Raw genomic sequence first — 23,549 nt, forward strand, 5'->3', positions numbered from 1 at the left:
GATGTGCAAGTAGAAATACTGGTGTGCAAAAGAGCAGAAAAGTAAATAAAACAATATGGGGATGAGATAGGGAGATTGGGTGGGCTATTTACAGATGGGCTATGTACAGCTGCAGCGATCGGTTAGCTGCTCAGATAGCTAATGTTTAAAGTTAGTGAGGGAAATATAAGTCTCCAGCTTTCAGTGATTTTTGCAATTCGTTCCAGTCACTGGCAGCAGAGAACTGGAAGGAAAGGCGGCCAAAGGAGGTGTTGGCTTTGGGGATGACCAGTGAGATATACCTGCTGGAGCGTGTGCTACGGGTGGGTGTTGTTATCGTGACGAGTGAGCTGAGATAAGCCGGAGCTTTACCTAAGCATAGACTTATAGATAGATAATCTATAAGTCTATGCTAGAGGTAAGAATCTGAGAATTGAGCCAGTGGGTCTGGCGACGAATATGTAGCGAGGGCCAGCCGACGAGAGCATACAGGTCGCAGTGGTGGGTGGTATAAGGGGCTTTGGTGACAAAACGAATGGCACTGTGATAGACTGCATCCAGTTTGCTGAGTAGAGTATTGGAAGCTATTTTGTAAATAACATCGCCGAAGTCGAGGATCGGTAGGATAGTCAGTTTTACGAGGGTATGTTTGGCAGCATGAGTGAAGGAGGCTTTGTTGCGAAATAGGAAGCCAATTCTAGATTTAATTTTGGATTGGAGATGTTTAATATGGGTCTGTAAGGATAGTTTACAGTCTAACCAGACACCTACGTATTTGTAGTTGTCCACATATTCTAAGTCAGAACCGTCCAGAGTAGTGATGCTAGTCGGGCGGGCAGGTGCGGGCAGCAATCGGTTGAAGAGCATGCATTTAGTTTTACTAGCATTTAAGAGCAGTTGGAGGCCACGGAAGGAGTGTTGTATGGCATTTAAGCTCGTTTGGAGGTTGATTAACACAGTGTCCAAAGAAGGGCCAGATGTATTCAGAATGGTGTCGTCTGCATAGAGGTGGATCAGGGAATCACCCGCAGCAAGAGCGACATCATTGATATATACAGAGGAAAGAGTCGGTCCGAGAGTTGAACGTTGTGGTACCCCCACAGAGACTGCCAGAGGTCCAGACAACAGGCTCTCTGATTTGACACACTGAACTCTGTCTGAGAAGTAGATGGTGAACTAGGCAAGGCAGTCATTTGAGAAACCAAGGCTGTTGAGTCTGCCGATAAGAATACGGTGATTGACAGAGTCGAAGCCCTTGTCCAGGTCGACGTATACGGCTGCACAGTACTGTCTTTTATTGATGGCGGTTATGATATCGTGTAGTACCTTGAGCGTGGCTGAGGTGCACCCGTGACCAGCTCGGAAACCTGATTGCACAGCGGAGAAGGTACGGTGGGATTCGAAATGGTCAGTGATCTGTTTATTAACTTGGCTGTTACGTATTTGGACTGCCTGCTGTAAAGTGACTCCTGGCTCTCTCACCTCAGCACTCCGTCTTTGATGTGATGGTTGGGGGGCAGGGCTCCTCCCTCCTTCAGCCACTCCATGGTGGTCCCCAGGCCTCCTGCAGCAGAGCAGGTGAACTCCACAGCACTACCCTGGGCCTTCACCTCCACCTGAGGAGACACACGCACCGCTAGGGGCGCTACACACACACACACACACACACACACACAGGCAGGCAGGCAAGTGCATTCACACAAAGATGCACACACACATACACAATATGGGAGTGTTTGTGTGCTTCACTGAAGGTGGTTTTTATGATAACAAAAACCTTACTGTAGACAAATTTCATCAACACAGAAGCCAGGATGTGACTGGGCTTACTTACATCTGACTGTAACCTTGGCATGTGCTTCACTGGTGCCCACTTTGTTGGTGGCGACACACTTGTAAGTGCCAGTGTCTTCGGCTGTGGCCAGGTTGATCTGGAGGTCTCCTGCTTGGACGTCAGCCCTGGTGGACAGTCTGCCATCCAGCTTGGTCCACTGGAAGAGCAGGGGGGGAGTACCATGGGCCAGGCACTGCAGTCGGATCACCTCGCCCACACGCACTGCCACGTCGTCGGGCAGGGAGGTGGCATAAGGAGGAGCTGCATCACAGAGACATGGAAGGTTAGAGATACTAACGTGACTAGTATTAGGAATTGATGATGATGTGTGACTTGATTCAGGAAGCTGGACATTTGGAGCTAGTTCCGACTTCACAGTAAGGCCGAAATTATTATCATTTTCTAATAGTTTTTTCTTCCGATATGCCTTCTTTTTTTTGGGGGGGATTTTACCCCTTTTTCTCCCCAATTTCATGGTATCCAATTGTTTAGTAGCTACTATCTTGTCGCATCGCTATAACTCCCGTATGGGCTCGGGAGAGACGAAGGTTGAAAGTCATGCGTCCTCCATTACACAACCCAACCAAGCCGCACTGCTTCTTAACACAGCGCCATCCAACCCGGAAGCCAGCCGCACCAATGTGTCAGAGGAAACACTGTGCACCTGGCAACCTTGGTTAGCGCGCACTGCGTCCGGCCCGCTGGTGCGCGATGAGACAAGGATATCCCTACCGGCCAAACCCTCCCTAACCCAGACAACGCTAGGCCAATTGTGCGTCGCCCCACGGACCTCCCGGTCGGGGCCGGTTACAACAGAGCCTGGGCGCAAACTCAGAGTCTCTGGTGGCACAGCTGGCGCTGCAGTACAGTGCCCTTAACCACTGCACCACCCGGGAGGCCTTCCGATATGCCTTCTTGAACATGTGAACTTTCTTGATAAAATAATTGTAGTTGATCTGTAAATATGGATAAAAAATGTAAATGACAAGCCTAGTTTAGCCAAGGAGAAAGTATATAGCAATACAGGGAGAAAGACAGGATCCTTCCTGGCTTGCCATGACTGGCTGTGGTAATGAAGGGGCTAGATATGCCGAGAGATGTTTGGCCTGTCATATCACAGGTTTCTGCCTACATGTATAACAGAATGGGGTTTCCCTGGTCAGTATATAGATAATCTTTGCTTCCGCAGATTTTTGGAAAGATATAGTCATGGACAACTGCAAAAGCATTGCTACAGCGCTCAACAACATTGCTGCCCTGAATTTAGTGTAGGTTGGCATTTAATGTCATGAATCTTGACTTAGAGGCATCTCTGCAGAGTGGTCACTAGCTCGTGCAGCCATAAAGTCATAAAATAATTTTAAACCTAATCCTAACTTTAACCACACTGCTAACCCTAACCTTTAATTTTGCTCAGTTTTGCCTCTAGGGCAAGATTCATGACAATTAAAGGTCAACCTGCAAATTTAGCTGGTGCTAACGACAAAGGTCAGTTGGAGAAAGTTTAAATAGAGAGATTACTTTCTGCTGACTCATATGCATTTACATGGGTGGGGCTAAGCCTTAAGAGGGCGTGAAAGATGCTGAATGGGCGTAAACAAAGAAGAGGTCTCCAGCAAGTGTGAACATTCAGCAAAATCTTTGAAGGGCTTTTTTTCATACTTGTCCCCTGAGTGGTTTTACAGCATAACTTTCCCATGTTTCATCTACAGTTGATAGATTTTTAAGCTATAAGTCTATATTTTTATAAAATGTAAAAGCAAATCACTAAATTAGACTTAAGCTCGCATAGAGATGTGAGGTCACATTTATGCATGGTGAGACGTGATTCATGAGCTGTGTCATTGAGTTTTACTGGTGTTAATAATCTGTATAAGTCTCCACAATATTTCTGTTCAGACTGGAACCAGCAGTGATGAAACCCTAACCTGGACCCAGATCTCTTTGGTTCCAGATTTGTATAGCCAACACGATCACGATTAACAGGAGTTGGTTAAGAATTACAAAAGATTTGGGACCAGGCTAATAAAATCTGTTTATCAGACTCACTCTCCACATCCAGCATGATGGTGACCTCTGTGGTGCCCATGTTGTTGGTGGCGTTACAGATGTACTCTCCAGAGTCTGCCCGGCCAACACTGGGCAGGACTAGGGTGTTGTCCACTACCTTATGTCTCCAGGGAAGAGGGGCACGCAGCTTAGACCATGTGATCTTAGGGGAGGGGAATCCTTGGGAGGGAGGGAAATCACAATATCAGTGTGTAAATAGGACTTAAGTGAATGTAAATGATTTGTAATGCCAGTTGTATGGTCTTAGCAAAGATGAGGTGTCCATGACATGAAGTTCCTCTCAACTCTCATTTGTAGGATGTATTCTCTGTAATAACAAGTATCAATACAATCAAAACCTGGGGAACTCTGTTATCTTTGCTTTAATAATCGTTAGTGTAATTTGGAAGTGCATCAGTTACCGTGAGCATCACATCTCAGTGTGGTGGTCTGTCCCTCCACCACCACCATAAGGGGTTCTGGCACAGAGGCACGTGGTGAGGTGGGCACCTGGGCACCCCCTTCCACGATCACTTCCACCCTGGTCTCGGTGGTTCCCTCGTTGTTGCGGGCCGTGCACACGTAGGTGCCACTGTCTTCTGGACGGGCCACTAGGACCTGGGAGGGGAAGACCGTGTCGTGTCTTTTGGACTATCATTAATGTGAAGACTGTTATATTATCAAATCATTTCTCTAGGTGTAATTATTACGTGATTAAACTAATCATGTAAACATGAATTAACTAGGAAGTCGGGGCACCATGGGAACATGTTGTTTAAAGAGTTACTATTTCCTGAATTTAACTCTCTTATTTTCATATCTTATTGATTACAGTCACTTATTCATGTATTACCTCATCAGTCATATTCTGAATATCGCAAACTCTTAGATATCTGCACGAACCCTAGCATAAATGATGAATCATCGATATACCAATTGGCTTAATTATTTATTTACTAACTAACTAAATAATCACACAGAAGAACATAAACACACACAGGATAGGTTATACATATAGAGCTGGAGGGATTTTCTATGCACCGGCAGAAGAGAGATGCTACGTCTGGTAAGACGAGGGGTGGGGGTGTGTGTCTTTTTGTCAATAACAGCTGGTGCGAGATGCCTAATATTAAAGAAGTCTTGAGGTATTGCTCGCCTGAGGTAGAGTACCTTATGATAGGCTGTAGATCACACTATCTACCAAGAGTGTTCTCATCTATGTCACTCGTAGCCCCCCAGCCTCCATTTGTTTTGTACACTGCTTCTACTCGCTATTTATTTTATCTATGCATAGTCACTTCACCCCTACCTGCATGTACAAATGACCTCAACAAACCTGTACCCCTGCAACTGACCCGGTACCGGTATCCCCTGAATATAGCCTCGTTATTGTTATGTTATTGTGTAATTTTTTTACTTTAGTTTATTATTTCTTTATTTATATATTTCTTTAAACTATTATTTAGTTTATTTTCTTAACTTCTCTATGGCAGGGGGCAGCATTTGTCATTTTTGATGAAAAGCATGCCCAAATTAAACTGCCGTCTACTCAAGGCCCAGAAGATAGGATATGCATACAATTAGTAGATTTGGATAGAAAACACTCTAAAGTTTCCGAAACTGTTTTGATTTGTCAGGCAAAAACCTGAGAAAAATTCATTCAGGAAGTAGGATTTTTTTTCTTCTATGCCATTACAGTATCCATTGACTTAGGACTCAACATGCAGTTCCTATGCCTTCCACTAGATGTCAACAGTCTTTAGAAATTGTTTCAGGCTTGTAATTCTGAAAAATTAGGGAGTAAGAGCAGTCTGAATGAGTGGACCCTGCCGTGTCACAGAGCTTTTTCATGCGCACGACCAAGAGAGTGCCTTTCTTGTTTACCTTTTATATTGACAACGTTATTGTCCGGTTGAAATATTATCAATTATTTAGGCTAAAAACAACCTGAGGATTGAATATAAACATCAATTGACATGTTTCTATGAACTTTAAGGATACAATTTGGATTTTTTGTCTACCTGTTGTGACTGCGTTTGAGCCTGTGGATTACTGAAGAAAATGTGCGAACAAAACGGTTTTCAGATATAAAGAGAGACTTTATCGAACAAAAGGAACATTTATTGAATAAATAAATGTCTTCTGAGTGCAAACATATGAAGATCATCAAAGGTAAGTGATTAATTGTATCTCTATTTCTGACTTGTGTAACTCTTCTACGTGGCTGGTTACTGTTTGTAATGATTTGTCTGCTGGGCTATGTTCTCAAATAATTGTAAGGTATGCTTTCGCCATTAAAGCATTTTTGAAATCTGACACGGTGGTTGGATTCACAAGAAGTTAATCTTTAAACCTATGTAAAATAGATGTATCTTTTCTGAATTTTTATAATGAGTATTTCTGTATTTGAATTTGGCGCTCTGCAATCTCACTGGATGTTGGCCAGGTGGGACACTAGTGTCCCACATACCCTAGAGAGGTTAACCTTTAGTAATTAGGGGGCAGTATTTTCATTTTTGGATAAAAAATGTTCCCATTTTAAACGGGATATTTTGTCACGACAAGATGCTCGACTATGCATATAATTGACAGCTTTGGATAGAAAACACTCTGGCGTTTCCAAAACTGCAAAGATATTGTCTGTGAGTGCAACAGAACTGATGTTACAGGCGAAACCCAGATAAAAATCCAACCAGGAAGTGCCCCATATTTTGAAAGCCCTGCATGCCAATGACTCCTTATATGGCTGTGAATGGGATACGAATGAGCTTAGCTTTCTACGTATTCCCCAAGGTGTCTACAGCATTGTAACGTCTTTTCACGCATTTATGTTGAAGAATAGCCGTAAGGGACCACATTGAGCAAGTGGTCTCATGATGGCTCCCGCAGAAAATCTTGCGTAAAGTACTGAGGTAGCCATTTTTCCAATCGCTTCTTATGAGAAACCAATTGTCCAGACGGATATATTATCGAATAGATATGTGAAAAATACCTTGAGGATTGATTCTAAACAACGTTTGCCATGTTTCTGTCGATATTATGGAGCTAATTTGGAAAAAAGTTCGGCGTTGTAGTGACCGCATTTTCCGGTCGATTTTTCAGCCAAACGTGAAGAACAAACGGGAGCTATTACGCCAATAAAAATAATATTTTTGGAAAAAAGGAACATTTGCTATCTAACTGGGAGACTCCTGAGTGAAAACATCCGAAGTTCTTCAAAGGTAAATGATTTAATTTGATTGCTTTTCTTATTTTCGTGAAAATGTTGCCTGCTGCCAGCAGAGCCTAGCATAGCATTATGCCATGATAAACTTACACAAATGCTTGTCTAGCGTTGGCTGTAAAGCATATTTTGAAAATCTGAGATGACAGTGTGATTAACAAAAGGCTAAGCTGTGTCTCAATATATTTCATTTGTGATTTTCATGAATAGGAAGATTTTCTAGGAAGATTTATGTCCGCTGCGTTATGCTAATTAGTTTGAGGCGATGATTACGCTCCCGGATCCGGGTTTGAGAGTTGCAAGAAGTTAACTCTTCTTGAACTGCACTGTTAGTTAAGGGCTTGTAAGTAAGCATTTCACTGTAAGGTCTACACTTGTTGTATTCGGCACATGTGACAAATAAAGTTTGATTTGATTTGATACATTGGTTACTAACATGATACATTGAAAAGTCCCTAGTGGACTAAACCGATATGACGGCTTGGTACACCAAATGAAAAGGGAGGGGCAGGTAAGAAAGAGCGGGAGAACAGACAAAGGACACCACTATCGTACACACATCTGATAACTAGCCTCATGGAAATGCTAACACTTTGCACATGAACAGCCACTCATTCAAAAGGGAATTGCAATTTACATATTTTCGAGTGTAGGCCTTTGCTTTTTCTGTCTGTGGCCACCGGTCCGTCTGCTGGAAAGTCAGTCGACAGAAAGTCTCTGGTTTGTCCACCAGAGATCAAAGTCTTTAGTAGTTGTAGCTTGTTATAATGGAAACATCAGGCGTACCAATGGTCATTAGATAGGTAAATGTTATCCAGAATGGATCTTTCAGTGTACCATTTGGTCGTTCAATCTGTACGTAACTGGTCTAATGTACATTTTGTCGGAAGTGGGTTTTATACACTTCTGGGAAAAGTGGGCGTTTCATGACGCCGATTTAATGTCTGTTCTCACGTGGGCTTGGCCACTGACTTCTTGAAACTAGTGGGCACTATTTTCATTTTTAGAAAAATAACGTTCCCAAAGTAAACGGGCTATTTTGTCAGGACAAGATGCTGGAATATGCATATAATTGACAGCTTAGGATAGAAAACACTCTAAAGTTTCCAAAACTGTAAAAATATTGTCTGTGAGTATAACAGAACTGATATTGCAGGCGAAAGCCTGAGAAAAATCCAATCAGGAAGGGAATCTTATTTAGAAAGCTCTGCGTTCCTATGCGTCCCTATTGAGCAGTGAATTAGATATCAACCAGATTCCTTTTTCTATGGCTTCCCTAATGTGTCTAGTGTCACAATACATAGTTTCAGGCTTTTATTTTGAAAAATGAGCCTGAATGACAACATTGCGTCAGTGGTCAGCTGGAGGCTCTCAGAGTGTTTTGTGCATAAAAGACAATTGCGGCCATTGTTTCTCTCTTTCCTACTAAGAAGCCACCTGTCCCGGTTGATATATTATCGAAAAACACCTTGAGGATTGATTATAAAATGTTTGCCATGTTTCTGTCGATATTATGGATCTAATTTGGAATATTTTTCGGGCGTTGTCGTGACCGCAGTTTCCGGTGGATTTCCGTTTGTACTTCACCAAACGTGAAGTACAAACGGAGGTGTTTCGGCTATAAAAAATAATCTTTATGGGATAAAATGAACATTTGCTGTTTAGCTGGGAGTCTCGTGAGTGAAAACATCCGAAGCTCATCAAAGGTAAACGATTTAATTTGATTGCTTTTCTGATTTTCGTGACCAAGCTGCCTGCTGCTAGCTAGCCATAATGCTATGCTAGGCTATCGATAAACTTACACAAATGCTTGTCTTGCTTTGGCTGTAAAGCATCATTTCAAAATCTGAGATGACAGGGTGATTAACAAAAGGCTAAGCTGTGTTTCAATATATTTCACTTGTGATTTCATGAATATGAATATTTTCTAGTAATATTTTTTGTCCGTTGCGTTATGCTAATTAGTGTTAGTTAATGACAATTCTCCCGGATCCGGGAGAGGGAGTTCCAAGAGGTTTTAAGACTTCATATGAAAAACAATTCTCTCATTTAGAAGGCTAACATCACATTACATCTTCTCACTAATAGTTTTATATTTAATCATATACGTTTCCCCACATTTGGATGTGACCCTGACAGCTGGGAAATATATAAATGAAGGGATACTGTTATGTTGTCCTATCGTCTTTAGTTACATCACAAATTATTAACAAATTCGACAGGATTGTTCTTTAAATACCCCAGGACCATTCCAAATGTTTGGAATACAGAAATACTGTTGAATTATTCACCCTTTTGATGTTAAAGTTTGGCAAAGTCTCTCTCTGTGTCCCACAGTCACACATTCCAATCTCAATACTACAGACCCAGAAGCAGAGTATTTACGACCATCATAAAACTGTGGAGAGAGAGAGGGGGTGGGGGGGGCTATGATCCTCCCCCAAGGGCACGTCATGACAACAGCTTTACTGCATTTGCCCATCATAAAATAAATAGCACATCCTATGTAATATATCTTAGCACAAAAATGTATTTACATCCTAACACTAAGGGCTGGTTACTCATACACAGATTAAGCCTGGTTTTTAGAGCAAGAAGCACATTGAATTAAGAATCTAGGCTTAATCTTTGTTTAGAAAACCTTTATTCTTCCACATACATTGCACTTGTAATTTAGTAGACACTCTTATCCAGAGGAATTAGGGTTAAGTGCCTTGCTCAGATTTTTCACCTAGTCGGCTCGTGGATTTGAACCAGCGACCTGTCAGTTACTGGCTCAAAGCTCTTAACCACTAGGCTACCTTTCGCCTGTACAGTACAAAAGATCAGTAAAAATGAACACAGATCCAGTACAGTACCTGCATGACAGCGTTGGACTCCATGGGCACAGGACTACTCAGCATGGTCTTGCGGGCATTGTCCAGCCTGTGCCATGTGACAGATGGCCGTGGCTCCCCGGAGGCCTGGCACTCCAGATTGATGGGTTCACCCACCTTGACTCGCACAGGCCCCTGAGGGGTGACAGTCGCTACGGGAGACTCTGGAAGGAAGGATGACATCACCCAAATAAACAACCTTTCCTTTACCATGACAACCACCAAGGGGGGCCCTTAGTTCATCGACAGAGAGTAGCTGCTCATACTGAACCACACCATAAACATCAACAGCATACAGTATTTGTGTGTATGTATGTGTGTGACTACACCATACCTCTGACAATCAAAGAGACCATGCTCTGGGTGATTCCAAACAAGTTGCTAGCCACACAGCGGTAGGTGCCCTGGTTGCTAGGGCGGGCATCAGTGATGATGAGGACAGAGCCGTAATGGTCAATCTTCACATTGTCTACAGAATGACAGGTTTTATAGGGAATAATTTAGTCTGTCAAGTACATCTCTTACAAGCAGCAACTGCGTGTGTTAAATTAAAAACGTAGCTAGAAATGAAAGAACAGTAATTGGATACAGACGATATGTTGTCATTACTGAATGTATTGCAGGTACATTTACATTTACATTTAAGTCATTTAGCAGACGCTCTTATCCAGAGCGACTTACAAACAGATTAAAGGTAGTTTGCATGTGTGGATAATGACATGATTCTGACATCTGACAAGAATCGGACTAAATGCCTTTCTGCTGTATGGAATTTAATTGAATGATTCAGTATCCTCCAGTTGGAGAGTAACAGTGTAACAGTATGTGTGTGGGGGGGAGGGGCCTCACCAGGAAGGGGCTGGTTGTTGGACAGTTTCCACTCCAGGCGAACGGGCTGGGCTCCACTGTAGACCCTACACTTGAAGCTGGCTGACTCTCCCTTTCGCACCGCTGCACTGTGGGGCTCAATGGAGATGATAGGGGTCTGCAGGCCTGCTCCAGGGAACACACACCACCACAAACATTACAACAGGACAATGTTTCCTCTACTCACTCAAGTTCTAATCCTACAACATTTACAAGAGGGTGTACTGTAAGTACAAGATCATGATACTTTAGGTCTATGGCCTCCATTGGAAGCATTGGAATTTAGAAGAAAATACAAACCATGACAAACCAGAAACCCAGGAATGTTTGAACCAGGATGAGATCATGGCACAGTGTGGAAAAGTAAAGCATACGCTCTTGAGGTCACTTTAAGGAGGGTTGGAATTAAACACAACTGGAAAAGTAATACTGTACATGACGAAAGGCCACTAAATAAATTACACAGATATTCCTACTGCGTATACGTCGGACTGCTTCACCACCATCCCCAGTGATATCAGTAGAGAGGATAGTTCCATTGTCAAGCCAGTGTACTGTCACAGAGAGAATAGCTTGCTGACTTACGAGAGGAGGTGGCTGTGACTGAGACAGAGACTGAGGCCTGACGGACAGTTGTACCAGGCCCTGCCTCCGCACGACAGATATACTCCCCAGAGTCATCTGGGCTGGCAGAGAGGATACGCAGCTGGGTACCCAGAACCTGTTAGGCACAATGGGAATTATCCTGTTGAATATTCAGCTGAAATAAACAGTCTTCATTAAAGGGATAGTGCGACATGTTGGCAATGATTTTGTTCTACTTCCCCAGAGTCAGATGAACTCATGGATACCATTTTTATGTCTCTGCTTTCAGTTTTAATGAAGTTGAAGGTTGTTTCTGATGCAATTTATAACTAGCGTTAGCACAATGACTGGAAGTCTGCAGAACCAACTAGCATGCTAGCTAGCAAAATGTCCCACTATCCCTTCAATAGATTTTTCATAGAGATTTTACTAGCTGAGCATCCTAAACAGTAATGATACCATATCATCACGTGGCTACAGTACATTTATGTGAACAGTTGGAAGCATTTGTATGTTAGAGGTAAGGTCCCAAAGTTCCTGAGTTTTCAGAAATCCATGTTGGGAACTTTGGAAAAACCAAAACCTGTGGATTTTGGTAAAGTTTCCAGAATTGTTCAACCCTAGTAAGAGAACATGTGTATATTCCAACCTGGTGATTGGCAGACAGGCGTCCACTAGACCTCCTCCAGGTGACAGCAGGTGGGGGGTTACCAGGAACAAAACAGTTAAGGTCCAGAGACTGTCCCTCCTGGACGTCAGCTATGGAGGGCTGGATGGTGATGGCTGACGAGATGGTGTCTCCTCCTATTGCTACACAACCACAAACACAGGACACAGACATTTACTAATGTTAAATTACTATCAACACACAGCGGCAGCAAGCTCTGGAGTACAATTACCTGGGTCAGGCCCATTAGGGAGAAAACATTTTGAAACAGATTAAAACATTGACGTAATCTGATCTATCTTTCCAATAAGAAACAGCTGTTTCCGATTTACGTTGCGAAACTTTTTAAAACGAGTGCCCTACGGAACATGACCCTGGAGTGACCTCTCACCTCTATTGACAGTGACCTCGATGCGAGCCTCTGAGGACCCTATGGAGTTGGTTCCGACACACAGGTAGGTGCCAGAGTCAGAGGACTTGATGTTGGGGATGAGAAGGGTGCCAATGTCTGTACGCTCCATACGGGTCTAGAGAGGACACAGCAACAAGCATGGAGAGGGATGAAGAATATGTCACAATGGCCTTAGACACAATGCACCACTGTGGTATGAGCTACACGACAATGTGCACGACAATGATAATGTCTCTACCTAAACCCAATACAAAAACATCATACATACAGCAGATTTCTTACCTCTGGACCAACACCTACTGTTTAAACATTGTATAACCACTGTGTAAACCCACAAAGGTGCGAACAACAGACACACTTGATATCATTTCAAATCAATACAAACAAAAGCACAGCAGGGTGGATCTTCAGCATATACAGAATATAGCATTGTTAAATGGTGTGTGCGTTGTAACAATGTTTGTGTTATGATCATTAAAAATGGCTTTTCAGTTATTGCTGTGCTTTGCATTAAATAAAACAATAAAATCTAACCAATTCATCGTTGGTTGAAGAGAAAAGTAATGTTAAGGTATATAAACATTACCATAATGATTTCACAGTTAAAAATGTTAATTTGACAACAAATAATGATCACTATTGAAACAGTTACCAATGACATACAGTAGGTACACTACAGAAGGTAGTCATACACTACAGTAGGATACACTACAGTAGGTAGTCATAATCTACAGTAGGATACACTACAGTAGGGGACACTACAGCAGGATACACTACAGTAGCATACACTACAGTAGGATACAATACAGTAGGATACACTACAGTAGGTAGTCATACACTACAGCAGGATACACTACAGTAGGGTACACTACAGTAGGGTACAATACAGTAGGATACACTACAGTAGGTAGTCATACACTACAGCAGGATACACTACAGTAGGTAGTCATACACTTCAGGAGGATACATTACAGTAGCATACAGTACAGTAGGTATAGTAGCACATGTTATTGTATACTTAAAATAATTGTTGTTGAGTTGTTAAAATGATTCAGTACAATGATGACAGGACTGGGAAACTGTTAGGGAATTGACATATTAGACATAGTGCTTTGAGCCAATACAATGCTTTCAAGCAATACTACAAAGCTCCTCTGTACAGTATGAAATCACTGGTAATGCATTACAGATGTTTACTCGTACTTACAACCACTCACTAAATCAAGGCTAAGCAACTACTTTACACTTGAACTATAATGGACAGAGTGGGCCTTAATATAATTTACAACCTTACAACCATAGAGTATTACAACCATCAACGTGAACAGTGGCCAGTGTTACAGCTGAGAATAGAGTACACCTAAAGACATTATTTAAAGGGGTGTGTCTAGACTCTAGAGAGAGAATTTAAAGGGGTGTGTCTGGAGAGAGAATTTAAAGGGGTGTGGCTGGGCTGGGTGGATTACAATATCCTAGGGGTGGTGGTAGTGTGCCTTCCATCCGTGGACAAAGCTGCTTAGCTCCGGCCTAGTCAACCGTGAGGGCCTGGCTAAAGTGAGCAGTGGCTGAGGCAGAGCCGGCTCAATGTGTGTCTGAACCCATTCACAAGTTTTCAAAGCAACCCATTTGCTAAAGTACACAGAATTTCTGCGTGGCCGCACGGCAGAGCCTGAGTCCCCATGGGAAAAGCTGACACAACGCTGAAGCTGTCTGAGGCAGAACAAAACAGAGCCCTGAGCATCGGCTGGCGGAGGAGACACGAGGTACGGAGGGACTAACCCAAAGCCCCTCGAGGGGACAAGTGCCTGGCATGAGTAGCCAAAACCTTTTTTACAAATCGATACCTGGAGCCAAATATAAATCCAAAAATAATATTGTGACATGTATTAATTATATACATTTTCCCCCCATCTCTAACGATGGTGGATAAATGAGAAAATGAAGGACATGGATGGATGGGCCATTTATAAAACTAAAACAACAACTAAACCATGCCATAAGTAGAGCTTCACACCCAGCTTGCTATTGTTGTTGTTGATGATGTTTTTACCAGTAATACTTAACTACTATTTCTCATGGAGACTTTGTGAGCAGCTATATGCTTGTAGTGAATTAATGGCAGTTGCTGTGTGTGATGATGAATCAAAGACACGTTTGATCATGCATTTAGTTGACAGTGTGTTTAGGCAAGGTCAGTAGAGGACAACAGGTGGGAAGTAAGAGACGAGACAGATAGATAGACAGACAGACGTAAAGACAGGACAGATGGACAGACCTGCAGCTCCTCAATACGTCTCTGTAACACATCGAGACTGTTGCTTTTAAACTGATGGAAACCGTGAGAAGGAATGGCCTGAGCAAAATGTCAAGGAAAAAAGGGTGGGAATAAAAAAAAGGGAGGAAGGAAACACAAGAAGGAAAAAAACAATAAAGATTGGTCAAAATACTGTACACCAGAATTCACTTTTTCACCAACACAACCCTTTCAATAGCATGGTGAGATACCAGCACTAAATACTGTATACCAGGGATGTCAAACATATGGCTCGCAGGCCGGATCCGGCTCACGAGGGGGTCCAATCCGGCCCGCAGGTGGTTTGAGTAAAATAAATCAAATAAAACCAAATCCAAGCTGTGTAGAAATGGTAATTGATCTATATTCATAGAGTTTCTTGACTATCCAGCTTGCTAATAATCACTAGACAGCCAGTTTTTTCTAGAAACAATGGATAAAGGACAATTTTTGGCAAATTTGGACAGCAAGGAAATCTAACACATTTTCCGGACCTTGTTGAAGACTGAATGCGGCCACCGGGGCAAAGTGGGTTCGACACCCCTGCTGTACACAATACATACAGTGAGTGAGTTGAGAAAGTATTCATACCCCTTGACTTATTCCACATTCCTAAATTCGAAAAGGATTCAAATAATTTTTTGTTCTCCTATCTACACACAATACCCCATAATGACAAAGTGAAAACATGGTTTTAATAATGTTTGCAAATGTATTGAAAATCAAATACAGAAATATCTTATTAACATAAGTATTCACACCCCTGAGTAAATACTTTGTAAAAGCACCTTTGGCAGCGATTACAGCTGTGAGTCTTTATGGGTAGGTCTATTTCACACCAGGATTGTAACATTTTTGCTCTGTCAAATTGGTTGCTGATCATAGCTTGCTATAGATTTTCAAGTAGATTTAAGTCAAAACTGTAACTCGGCCACTCAGGAATAATTCAATGTCATCTTAGTTAGCAACTCCAGTATATATTTGGCCTTGGCTAGACTGTAAACTCTCCTTCCAGACTCATATCAAACATCTCCAATCCAAAATCAAATCTAGAATCGGCTTTCTATTCCGCAACAAAGCCTCCTTCACTCACGCCGTCAAACTTACCCTAGTAAAACGGACTATCCTACCGATCCTCGACTTCGGCGATGTCATCTAGTTTCCAATACTCTATTCAGCAAATTGGATGTAGTTTATCACAGTGCCATCCGTTTTGTTACCAAAGCACTTTATACCACCCACCACTGCGACCTGTATGCTCTAGTTGGCTGGCCCTCGCTACATATTTGTCTCCAGACCCACTGGCTCCAGGTCATCTATAAGTCTATGCTAGGTAAAGCTCCGCCTTATCTCAGCTCACTGGTCACGATAACAACACCCACCCGTAGCACATGCTCCAGCAGGTATATCTCACTGGTAACCCCGAAAGCCAACCACCTCCTTTGGCCGCCTTTCCTTCCAGTTCTCTGCTGCCAGTGACTGGAATGAATTGCAAAAATCACTGAAGCTGGAGCCTTACATTTCCCTCACTAACTTTAAACATTAGCTATCTGAGCAGCTAACCGATCGCTGCAGCTGTACATAGCCCATCTGTAAATAGCCCTCCCGATCTACCTACCTCATCCCCATATTGTTTTTATTTACTTTGCTGCTATTTTGCACACCAGTATCACTACTTACACACCATCATCTGCTCATCATCATCTGCTCATCTATCACTCCAGTGTTAATCTGCTAAATTGCAATTACTTTGCTACTATGGCCTATTTATTGCCTTACCTCCTCATGCCATTTGCACACACTGTACTTAGACTTTCTTTTTTTCTATTGTGTTATTGACTGTACGCTTGTTTATTCCATGTGTGACTCTGTGTTGTTTCTGTTGCACTGCTTTGCTTTATCTTGGCCAGGTCGCAGTTGTAAATGAGAACTTGTTCTCAACTAGCTTACCTGGTTAAATAAAGGTGAAATAAAAATACAATAAAAATTGTCCTGCTGAAAGATGAATTCATCTTCCAGTGTCTGCTGGAATGCAGACTGAACCAGGTTTTCCTCTAGGATTTTGCCTGTGCTTAGCTCCATTCTGTTTCGTTTTTATCCTGAATAACTCCCCAGTCCTTAACAATTAGAAGCATACCCATAACATAAAGCAGCCACCACTATGCTTGAAATTATGGAGAGTGGCACTCAGTCATGTGTTGTATTATATTTTCCCCAAACATAATACTTTGTATTCAGGACAAAATGTGAATTGCTTTGACACATTTTTTTGCTTTATTACTTTAGTGCCTTGTTGCAAACAAGATGCATGTTTTGGAATATTTTTATTCTGTACAGGCTTTCTTCTTTTCACTCTGTCAATTAGGTTAGTATTGTGGAGTAACTACAATGTTGTTGATCCATCCTCAGCTTTCTCCTATCACAACCATTAAACTCTGTAACTGTTTTAAAGTCACCATTGGCCTCATGGAGAAACCCCTGAGCAGTGTCCTTCCTCTCTGACAACTGAGTTAGGAAGGACACCTGTATCTTTGTAACAACTGGGTGTATTAATATTCAACGTCTGTATTTTTACCCATCTACCAATACCCCATCTACCCTTCTTTGCAAGGCATTGGAAAACCTCCCTGGTCTTTGTGGTTGAATCTTTGTTTGAAATTCTCTGCACGACTAAGGAATCTTCCAGATAATTGTATGTATGGGGTACAGAGATTAACTAGTCATTAAAAAATAATGTTAAACACTATTATTGCACACAGAGTGAGTTCATGCAACTTATTATGTGACTTGTTAAGCAAATGTTTACTCCTGAACTTATTTAGGCTTGCCATGAAAAAGTGGTTGAATACTTATTGACTCAAGACATTGTAAACATTTAAAAAAATATATAATTCCACTTTGACATTATGGGGTATTGTGTGTAGGCCAGTAACAAAGAAAAATCTATTTTAAATTCAGGATGTAACACAACAAAATCAAGGGCTATAAATACATTCTTTCTGAAGGCACTCTATGTAGCTACTCTTAAGATCAGTATATATCCTAGACAGAAAGTATCAGGTAGAAAGGACCACTGTTTACCTGCGGAGGAAGTTGTCCTCCCTGTTTCTTCCAGGTGAGTCCGGGGCTGGGCGTGCCTCCAGCCCGGCAGTACAGCCTCAGCGTCTCCCCCTCATGGATGTCCACTCTCTGGGGGCTCACCTGCACGTGGGGTAGGCTGGCACCTGAAGCATTTAAACACACAGGAAGAACACAGAATATGCCCAAATGAGGACCCAACAAGACTGGTAGACAATATGGGTTGTCACTAGTTACCACAGCCACAAAGTCAAAATGGGCAATATTGTAAAAATTCATGAAAACAAAAATGTGCTTTTTGGTCTTAATTTAAAGTTAGGGTTAGGTATAAGGTTAGCAGTGAGGTCAAGGTTAAGGTTAGGTTTAAAACAGTCAAGCTGCAGAGGGGAGGACGGCTCATAGGATGTCATAAGGTGAATGCACCAATTTGTAAGTCGCTCTGGATAAGAGCGTCTGCTAAATGACTTAAATGTAAATGTAAATGTATAATAATGTCTGGAACGTAGCGAATGGAATGGCATCAAACACATGGAAAGTAATGGCTTCAGCCTGCCCTCCCCAATTAAGGTGCCTCCAACCTCCTGTGGTTTAAAATCATATTTTAAGAAGATAAATTGAAGAAGTAATTACTTTGTGGATGTGGTAACTAGTGACGAACAACAATATTGGGCATATTCACAGTTGAGATAAGTACACACAACTCAGACCTCAGAGCATCCATAAATCCTTCATCGATCTCAATAGAAGACTTGCGCAACAACTTGAGTAAAGCGTGTAGATCTCAAGTAAGAATACCACCCCATGAACTTGTGACATTGGCCTGCTGTTGATGTTGAGACCCACTGTGTATGTAGAGGACAGCCCGTGCTGTGTGTTCTCCATGGGTGTTGAGGGCCTTGCAGACGTACTCCCCCTCATCCCCCCTCTCCACAGCAGGTATGGTTAGTACTCCTCCATGGACCACAGCATTGGGGCTCATTCTGTTACCAGGACCTCCACCTAGAAACACATAAGATTACCCCCCCCCCCCCTTTTTGTCAGTTATGCCATTATACAGTGTGAATGTATACTTCTATAAACAGCTATTCAAATAGAGGATTATAACAGGGTGTTATACATGCGAATGAATGTGTTCCTAATTGACTTAGCCAGCAATTTACTAAACTAATTGACTGGCTTAGTTTATGCTGTAGGTGTACCGCTAGCTACAGCCTTCCTTACCGAACCACTCAATGGCAGGGGTAGGGTTGCCAGTCACAGTACAGCGGAACTCAGCGCGGCCTCCTTGCTGGATGGTCAGGACAGGTGGAGTGGCGGTAGCCACTGGCTCGGCCCCCTCGGCAGCTACAATAAGGCAGAGAACAGTTAGACAGACCCCAAAGTATGGGGCGTTTGTGTTCACAAAGGGCAGGGGCTTTTCTGCAGAAAGGGGCTTTAACATTTTGCGGGTATTAATGGCTAACAGACACAGGAGGTTGGTGGCACCTTAATTGGGGAGGACGGGCTCGTAGCAAGGGCTGGAGCGGAATAGGTGGAATGGTATCAAATACATCAAACGCATAGTTTCCATGTGTTTGATGCCATTCCATTTACTGCTACCAGACCAGTATCAAGTGACATCAGTTTAGTGAACATGTTGGCTGTAGATCAGCAGGGCTGGGTCCTGACTCACTCAGGCCAAGACTGTGTCTATGTGTCAATGTTAATGAGGGAGGGCAGAGAGAGGGTGGCGGGACAGGGCTGGGTACGTGGCCTACGCCTAGAAATGACCCCTTGGCAGCCAGGGCCCTCTGTGCAGCCGACACAGATGAGAGGTGGCAGGTTTGCATTGGCAGGGCACATGGCTCTCTGGGCACAGCTCTGTGCCAGCTTGGCTGGCCGCTGATCCCCAGCCACATTGAATCCCATCTGATCCCAGGGCGACAGAGCAAAATAAAGCCCCTTTTCAGCGTCCAGGGTGGACTATCAGGCTATCTAAGCTCCGAGATAAGCCCTGGTCTGGGTCTGGGACTCACTTGCCCTGAGACAAACTGACTATATTTCATCATCTTTGTTTTCTGAGAGGCTGGGCACTGACTAGTACACTTTCTCAAATTGTTCTAATGATTTAGCTTGTCTCAATATTGTCTGAACTGTGTGAAATTAGTAATGTAGAATAGAGAACTTCAGTAAGTAGGTGGTGAGGTTACAACAGGCCATTAAGTATACAGTATACCTTATTGAAACATTCACTGTGATGGACGGTTGAAGGATGATATCTGTCGAGGGGGAGGTGAGCATGATGAGAGGAATGGCAGATAGCTCTCTGGAGCCCAGAGGGAGAACTAACAGCCATGATCGTGATGTGGTGTATGAGGCACAGCATGATGTTTGAAGCACACAATGACAGCTATTCCAGACCAGTGTATGTCCCTGTGTGGGACTGTCAAGCAGAATGCAGATGGAGAAAATGTGGGTGGTGTCTCCTCTGTGTTGAGTGCTGATTGGAAGAGAACAAGCTAACTACTCAAGTCTAGATAGAATAATAAGACAGAATGTCATATTTAGTATGTAATTTTCTCTCTAAATACATCAGATACTTGAGGTTATAACATAAAGATGGAGATCTGATCTCGGTCAGATGACTGTACTAAAATGTGCATTTAGTTGTTGTCGTACACTAGTGTGGTGTTAAAAAAGGTGAGTGTGAATGTTTTGTACAGATGGAAAACCGGAGGGGTCCAGAGATGAAGTGCATGACGGACTTAATGGGTGAAAAGTAAAGTTGGTAAATGGACTCAACATTCGAGAGGAGCTTCCCACATGAATGAGCATGCACCTGCACCTGCACCAGTGGACCCATACCATAAGTAGCCAGACGAGCCAGGCAAGACCTAGTAATGCTCATGTACAATCTATTCTGTATTATCATAACTAAAGTCTATATGGTGTCAAGAGTATTATGAACATATACAGTTGAAGTCGGAAGTTTACATACACCTTAGCTAAATACATTTAAACTCAGTTTTTCACAATTCCTGACATTTAATCCTAGTAAAAATGCCCTGTTTTAGGACAATTAGGACTACCACTTTATTTTAAATGTCAGAATAATAGTAGAGAGAATGATTTATTTCAGCTTTTATTTCTTTCATCACATTCCCAGTGGGTCTGAAGTTTACATGCACTCAATTAGTATTTGGTAGCATTGCCTTTAAATTGTTTAACTTGGGTCAAACGTTTCGGGTAGCCTTCCACAAGCTTTCCACAATAAGTTGGGTGAATTTTGGCCCGTTCCTCCTGACAGAGCAGGTGTAACTGAGTCAGGTTTGTAGGCCTCCTTGCTCGCACACGCCTTTACAGTTCTGCCCACATATTTTCTACAGGATTGAGGTCAGGGCTTTATGATGGCCCCTCCAATACCTTGACTTTGTTGTCCTTAAGCCATTTTGCCACAACTTTGGAAGTATGCTCATTGTCCATTTGGAAGACCCATTGACTGATGTCTTGAGATGTTGCTTCAATATATCCACATCATTTTCCGTCCTCATGATGCCATCTATTTCGTGAAGTGCACCAGTCCCTCCTGCAGCAAAGCACTCCCACAACAGGATGTTGCCACCCGCATGCTTCATGGTTGGGATGGTGTTCTTCGGCTTGCAAGCCTCCCCCTTTTCCTCCAAACATAACAATGATCATTATGGCCAAACTATATTTCTTTCATCAGACCAGAGGACATTTCTCCAAAAAATATGATCTTTGTCCCCATGTGCAGTTGCAAACTGTAGTCTGGCTTTTTTATGGCGGTTTTGGAGCAGTGGCTTCTTTCTTGCTGAGCGGCCTTTCAGGTTATGTCGATATAGGACTTGTTTTACTGTGGATATAGATACTTTTGTACCTGTTTCCTCCAGCATCTTCACAAGGTCCTTTGCTGTTGTTCTGGGATTGATTTGCACTTTTCGCACCAAAGTACGTTCATCTCTAGGAGATGCATCTCCTTCCTGAGCGCTATGACTGCTGCGTGGTTAATACTTGCATACTATTGTTTGTACAGATGAACGTGGTACCTTCAGGAGTTTGTCAATTGCTCCCAAGGATGAAGCAGACTTGTGGAGATCTACAATTTTCTTTCTGAGGTCTTGGCTGATTTCTTTTGATTTTCCCATGATGTCAAGCAAAGAGTCACTGAGTTTGAAGGTAGGCCTTGAAATACATCCACGGGTACACCTCCAATTGACTCAAATGATGTAAATTAGCCTATCAGAGGCTTCTAAAGCCATGACATAATTTTCTGGAATTTTCCAAGCTGTTTAAAGGCACAGTCAACTTCGTGTATGTAAACTTCTGACCCACTGGAATTGTGATACAGTGAATTATATGTGAAATATTCTGTCTGTAAACAATTGTTGGAAACATGACTTGTGTCATGCACAAAGTAGATGTCCTAACCGACTTGCCAAGAAATTTGTGGGGTGGTTGAAAAACGAGTTTTAATGACTCCAACCTAAGTGTATGTAAACTTCCGACTTCAACTGTATTATCATGATACTGTATGTCAACATATGTTATCAAGATAATTGTCTATTCATATACTGTATGTTTGAGGAGACAAAATGCAGAGCAAGCAATAAGAATTGCATCTTTACATTTGAATGAATACCTCTGCAGATGCCATCTAACCTATAGTACGTTGATAGTTCAGTTAACCATATAACCATATAACCGTATAACCCTATAACCTTATGTGAAGTGTGAAATGTATGTAATACCTGTGGTTGATTGTACATGGGCATTACCAGACCACCACATCCATGCTGAAGGCAAAGGTAGATGAATGCATGCGTGACATAGAGAGGGAGGAGCCCTCCAGGGATGAGGTGGAGGTGTGGTGGAGAGGTGTGGCCATGCCATGCCCACTTACGCTTTCTATGTCCTTCAAACATTTCATAGGCTGTGTAAAACGTCGGAGTCTGTGAGGCCTCTGGAAATGGGGAAAGGAGGAAGGAAGGACAGGACAGGACAGGCAAACTGACAGGTGAGTCTCCATGGCAATGATGGAACACTGGCATTGGAATCATCATCCAATGCACCTCCCACTGAGTCTGTGGCTCAATCAGTACTCAGAATGCTGTGGTCCATCCAAGTACTGCCTGGTGTTTCTTATGCCAGCGATTTTCCAAAATGCACAAGACACAACAATACAACAGCGGAATGATCGGCAAGGAACATAACATAACTTGAACGCAATAGGCGCCACCTTTCCCATCATGTATTCAAAGTATTCACATCGTTTCTCCAATTCAGATCAGGAAATATAATTGGGCTATTTAGAACACTAGCCCATGTCTTCAAAGAGCTCTGTCAATTTTCTGAGATTTAGAGACACGTGATATTGAGGTCCTCTGATCCAGACATTACATCCCATGCAGGCTAAACAGTAAGAGGTGTCTTTTGTATGATGGTCATAGATGGTGCTATTGCATTCATAGTTTTATATTCACAATCATCACATACTTACCCTTGGAAACAATGTTAGAAATTGTGTGATTTCTGGGATATGGTTCTGTGGATACTGGTTAAGATTAAGGGCATATCACCTTGGAGATTGTGTCATTGTGTTCATACAACATACAGTGCTGTGTTTAAATATCTTCTCTTCTGTATAAAATGTGTTACTGATATGAACTCTGGTCATTTGCTGGTGTAA

At 42.5% G+C, this 23,549-nt stretch overlaps 1 protein-coding gene across 13 annotated transcripts in view; it reads right to left on the minus strand.

Annotated features, from left to right (window-relative positions):
* The window catches only part of hspg2 (heparan sulfate proteoglycan 2), a 220,979-nt gene that overhangs the window by 28,521 nt on the left and 168,909 nt on the right, over positions 1 to 23,549 (minus strand). For 11 of the 13 annotated variants that reach the window (XM_065020820.1, XM_065020819.1, XM_065020821.1 and 8 more), the window contains 15 exons: positions 22,764 to 22,823; positions 19,085 to 19,207; positions 18,707 to 18,862; positions 17,867 to 18,009; positions 14,768 to 14,845; positions 12,472 to 12,607; positions 12,063 to 12,223; positions 11,414 to 11,549; positions 10,811 to 10,954; positions 10,296 to 10,430; positions 9,944 to 10,125; positions 4,285 to 4,480; positions 3,863 to 4,042; positions 1,814 to 2,074; positions 1,462 to 1,624 (listed from right to left, as the gene is read on the minus strand). In XM_065020820.1, coding sequence (XP_064876892.1) covers positions 1,462 to 1,624; positions 1,814 to 2,074; positions 3,863 to 4,042; positions 4,285 to 4,480; positions 9,944 to 10,125; positions 10,296 to 10,430; positions 10,811 to 10,954; positions 11,414 to 11,549; positions 12,063 to 12,223; positions 12,472 to 12,607; positions 14,768 to 14,845; positions 17,867 to 18,009; positions 18,707 to 18,862; positions 19,085 to 19,207; positions 22,764 to 22,823 — 2,254 coding nt within the window. The remainder of the gene's footprint in view (positions 1 to 1,461; positions 1,625 to 1,813; positions 2,075 to 3,862; positions 4,043 to 4,284; positions 4,481 to 9,943; positions 10,126 to 10,295; positions 10,431 to 10,810; positions 10,955 to 11,413; positions 11,550 to 12,062; positions 12,224 to 12,471; positions 12,608 to 14,767; positions 14,846 to 17,866; positions 18,010 to 18,706; positions 18,863 to 19,084; positions 19,208 to 22,763; positions 22,824 to 23,549) is intronic. The other 2 variants (XM_065020822.1, XM_065020824.1) reach the window with 2 other exon arrangements.

Source organism: Oncorhynchus nerka, linkage group LG7 (genome assembly GCF_034236695.1).
Source record: "Oncorhynchus nerka isolate Pitt River linkage group LG7, Oner_Uvic_2.0, whole genome shotgun sequence".
In the NCBI taxonomy this organism is placed as follows: Eukaryota; Metazoa; Chordata; class Actinopteri; order Salmoniformes; family Salmonidae; genus Oncorhynchus; species Oncorhynchus nerka.